At 41.4% G+C, this 4,474-nt stretch overlaps 1 protein-coding gene across 1 annotated transcript; it reads left to right on the top strand.

Moving 5' to 3' along the window:
• Positions 1-1,473: 1,473 nt before the first annotated feature.
• On the top strand, positions 1,474-3,856 carry LOC307191508 (cullin-1-like; the record flags this gene model as incomplete). The annotated part of the gene is given in 2 exon segments (XM_079931635.1): positions 1,474-2,018; positions 2,020-3,856. Coding segments are annotated over 2 exon segments (2,382 nt in total).
• Between the last annotated feature and the right edge of the window lie 618 nt (positions 3,857-4,474).

Here is a 4,474-nt window from a genome sequence, read left to right as displayed (position 1 = left end):
CTACTCTCTGGTTTATGATTGGATCTGGTCCAAAAAGGCACTGGCAGGATATGAGAGGAAGGAAGGAGTCCAGAGCGTTTATTCCCTTGACCCCTTCCATTCTGAGATACTGTTTGATTATGCCTGCACTTTTTTTATGGTCTAGGTTCTGTCAGGGAGATTTATTCCCATGGCTGTATCTTCTATCAAGTTCTAACAACACAATGGAACTTCTAGTCTCAAGGTGGACTGAACATGCACACCAAAATTTCTGGCTCCTATTCAAAACTGACATTCTGGTTTATGTTTAATACAGATACTGTAGAAAGTTTATAAAAGTAAATAAGTATTAATGTATAACTATATTAAGAGTGGGAAATGGGATAAAATGTTCTGATATCAGTGAAGCAATGAACCAAGGCTGCCACTACTCCTGGACTTAAACCAATGACATCACCAAGAACGTGACTGCAAGGAAAGGCCATGGTGTCAACAGGTGGTCATAATTGAGGACGTAGAATCAAAACTAAGAATCATCAGGCATCTGAGAAATGCTGGAAAAGGAGGCAACAAACTCATGAATCAAAGAATTTATACCCAATAACTTAGAGATAATATAAAAATATCAAGGAGTTGGAATACATATAGTTACTATTCACAAAGAGATAAATAAAATACACCCATGACACAAAAGTAAATAGCTATAAAATAAAAATGTACTGTGGAAAAAGAAGTTAGAGATCATAGAAATGGCAACTTGTTTGAAATTAGTAAAAAAGAAACTCATTATAGTCAGGTTAAGTAACAAACTGAAACTAGCTAAAGAACAAAATAGTTCGTATACATGAAACGTGCATCTTTCCCCCCAGGAACAATTGCTCAGTATTTGCTCATTCAAGGTTCCCAGAGACTTTATAGACTATAACTACCAAGAATAACAAGAGTTGGGCGAATGGGCAAGGAGGAGGAGGGAGCCGTGTTGCATGCAACTTCAGGCAGGGCAGCCCCGGAGGCTGAGGGACACTGCAAGACCTTGGTGGAACGGGGATTTAACTGGGGCCAGGAGCAACGACCATGTAGAGACGTCGCCGGAGCCATTTAGGCACCCACGAAATGCGGGTGCACGTGTATTTTTTGGGTTGGCCAAAAAGTTTGCTTCGGTTTTTCCATAACATGTTACGGAAATATATAATGCAAATAATGCAGTGGATTACCTTATGAAGACAAAGGACAATAGAAGCAGTGAGCCTGCTTCTGAGCAAGATGTTTCTGCTCACTCAGTTCAGTGCTGGAATCACTTTGGTGTTTGCTTTACTTACACGTCCCTTTCCAGGTTTGCCTGCAATGAGATTTCACTCTCTAAATTGAAAGGACATCCTTTCTGAGCTGCTGTGAATAAATCTGGAATGATATTTTAAATTTTCATCTAATGGAGAATTAGCTGTACCTTGAATAAGGATTGCTGTGTTGGACGACTTCAGAATATCACTCACAATGTCATCCAACAGGAGCCAGAATCCCCATGGACTGAAGCAGATTGGCCCTGACCAGACCTGGGGTGACCTCAGAGCTGGAATCCAGCAAGTGTATACCAGACAAAGTATGGTGAAATCCAGATACATGGAACTCTACACTCATGTTTATAACTGCTGCACGAGTGTGCACCAGTCAATCCAAGCTCAAGAGGCTGGTGTCCCTCCTTCTAAATCAAAAAAGGGGGAGACGCTGGAGGGAGTTCAGTTAGTTGGCTTGGAATTGTACAAACAGCTTAAAGAATTTTTGAAGAATTACTTGACAAATCTTCTTAAGGATGGAGAAGATTTGCTAGATGAGAGTGTACTGAAGTTCTACACTCAACAATGGGAAGATTACCGGTTTTCAAGTAAAGTGCTGAATGGCATTTGTGCCTACCTCAATAGATATTGGGTTCTCTGTGAATATTACGGAGGACGAAAAGGAATCTACCAAATCTATTCTCTTGCATTGGTGACTTGGAGAGATTGTCTTTTCAGGCCATTGAATAAACAGGTAACAGATGCTGCTGATTGAAAAGGAAAGAAATGGTGAAACCATCAATACAAGACTGATGAGTGGAATTGCACAATCTTACGTGGAACTGGGGCTGAACGAAGACGATGCCTTTGCGATGGGCCCTAGGCTAAAGGTGTACAAAGAATCCTTTGAGTCTCGGTTTTTGGCTGACACAGAGAGATTTTATACCAGAGAGAGTACCAAATTCTTGCAGCAGAACCCAGTTACTGAATATATGAAGAAGGCAGAGATTCGTCTGCTGGAGGAGCAGCGGAGAGGCCAGTACCTTCATGAGAACACCCAAGAAGAGCTAGCCAGGAAGTGCAGGCAGGTGCTCATTGAGAAACACTTGGAGATCTTCCACAGGGAATTTCAGAATTTATTGGATGCCGACAAAAGTGAAGATTTGGGTCGCATGTATAATCTTGTATCTAGAATCCAGGATGGCCTGGGAGAATTGAAAACACTCCTGGAGACACACATTCATAATCAGTGTATTGCGGCAATTGAAAAGTGTGGAGAAGCTGCTTTAAATGACCCCAAAATGTATATACAGACAGTGTTGGATGTTCATAAAAAATACAACGCCCTGGTGATGTTGGCATTCAGCAACAATGCTGGCTTCGTGGCTGTGCTGGACAAGGCTTGCGGTCGCTTCATAAACAACAATGCAGTTACCAAAATGGCTCAGTCGTCCAGCAAATCTTCCGAGTTGCTGGCTGGATACTGTGACTCCTTGTTGAAGAAGAGGTCCAAGAATCCAGAAGAAGCAGAACTAGAAGACACGCTCAACCAAGCGATAGCAGTCTTCAAGTATATAGAGGACAGGGACGTGTTTCAGAAGTTCTACGCAAAGATGCTGGCAAAAAGGTTTGTTCATCAGAACAGTGCGAGTGATGACGCCGAAGCAAGCATGATCTCTAAGTTAAAGCAAGCTTGCGGTTTTGAGTATACCTCTAAACTTCAGCGGATGTTTCAAGACATTGGTGCAAGCAAATATTTGAATGAGTGGTTCAAAAAGCACCCGACAAATTCAGAGCCGCTGGGCTTGGATTTCAGTATTCAAGTTCTGAGCTCCAGATCATGGCCTTCTCAGCAGTCCGGTACGTTTGCCTTGCCGTCAGAGCTGGAACGGAGTTACCAGCGCTTGACGGCGTTTTACGCCAGCCGTCACAGTGGCAGAAAATTGACGTGGTTATATCAACTGTCTGAAGGAGAATTAGTAACAAACTGCTTCAAAAACAGATACACCTTGCAGGCATCTACATTCCAGATGGCCATCCTGCTCCGGTACAACACGGAAGACGCTCACGCCGTGCAGCAGCTGATGGACAGCACCCAGATCAAAACTGACATTTTTGCACAAGTGCTACAGATCTTATTGAAGTTGAAGTTACTGGTCTTGGAAGATGAAAATACACCTGTTGATGAGATGGAATTGAAGCAAGATACCTTAATAAAATTATATCTTGGTTATAGAAACAAGAAATTAAGGGTTAATATCAATGTGCCAATGAAAATGGAACAGAAGCAGGAACAAGAAACCACACACAGAAACACCGAGGCAGATCGTAAACTATTGATCCAGGCGGCTCTCGTGAGAATTATGAAAATGAGGAAGGTTCTAAAACACCAGCAGTTACTTGGAGAAGTACTGACTCAGCTCTCCTCAATATTCAAGCCTCGGATCCCAGTAATTAAGAAATGCATTGACATTCTGATCGCGAAAGAATATTTGGAGCGAGTGGATGGTGAACAGGACACCTACAGTTACTCAGGATCAGAACTGCTCAGGATCGCCACGCTTCAAGTCTGTAAATACAGACACCGATGCCATTTAACCTAATTTAAGACCAGAGAGGATGGAACCTTCCATGCTGAGGGCTGCATGCTTCTGCATCCGAATCAACCCATTGGCCACCTGAATAACAGCTGCCGGCTGGGCGGCCCCTCGGAGGCCAGCAACACCTAGAGAGCAGGTCTGAACGGACCCACGTGTAATCTGCTATGAAAAACCATTTGTAGAGTATATTTCATTTTTTAATGTGTGAAAATAAAACTAAAGGAAAAAAAAAACAAGAGTCGACTCGAGAAAGTATCAAAGTGACGTTCAGAAGCATGGAGAGTAAATCCAGAAGTTCAAATTTTCTTTTCAATTTAATTCCAGAAAAAAGTAATAGAGAAAATAAAAGAAAGCCAATATTTGAAGAAATAATACCTCAGAATTATGGAAATATATGATTCTACATATTACAAAAGTCCACTTAATGCAAAGCAATATCATAACAAATTTAAAAAGCAAGAAACAAATAAAACTTCACACCTGAACACATTGCAAAGCAACTTCCACATGTTAAGGATAAAGCAAAACTTCAAAAGCCATCAGAGGGGAAAAAACAATGTAATAAAGTGTAAAAATCAATTTTCATGAGCTATTTTATCAGGTTTATTAGATACATGACAT

The sequence above is a fragment of the Stenella coeruleoalba genome, assembly GCF_951394435.1.
Source record: "Stenella coeruleoalba genome assembly, chromosome: 9".
Taxonomy (NCBI): domain Eukaryota; kingdom Metazoa; phylum Chordata; class Mammalia; order Artiodactyla; family Delphinidae; genus Stenella; species Stenella coeruleoalba.
The sequence above is the reverse complement of the archived record's forward strand: the minus strand, read 5'-3'. Positions and strand labels throughout refer to the sequence as shown.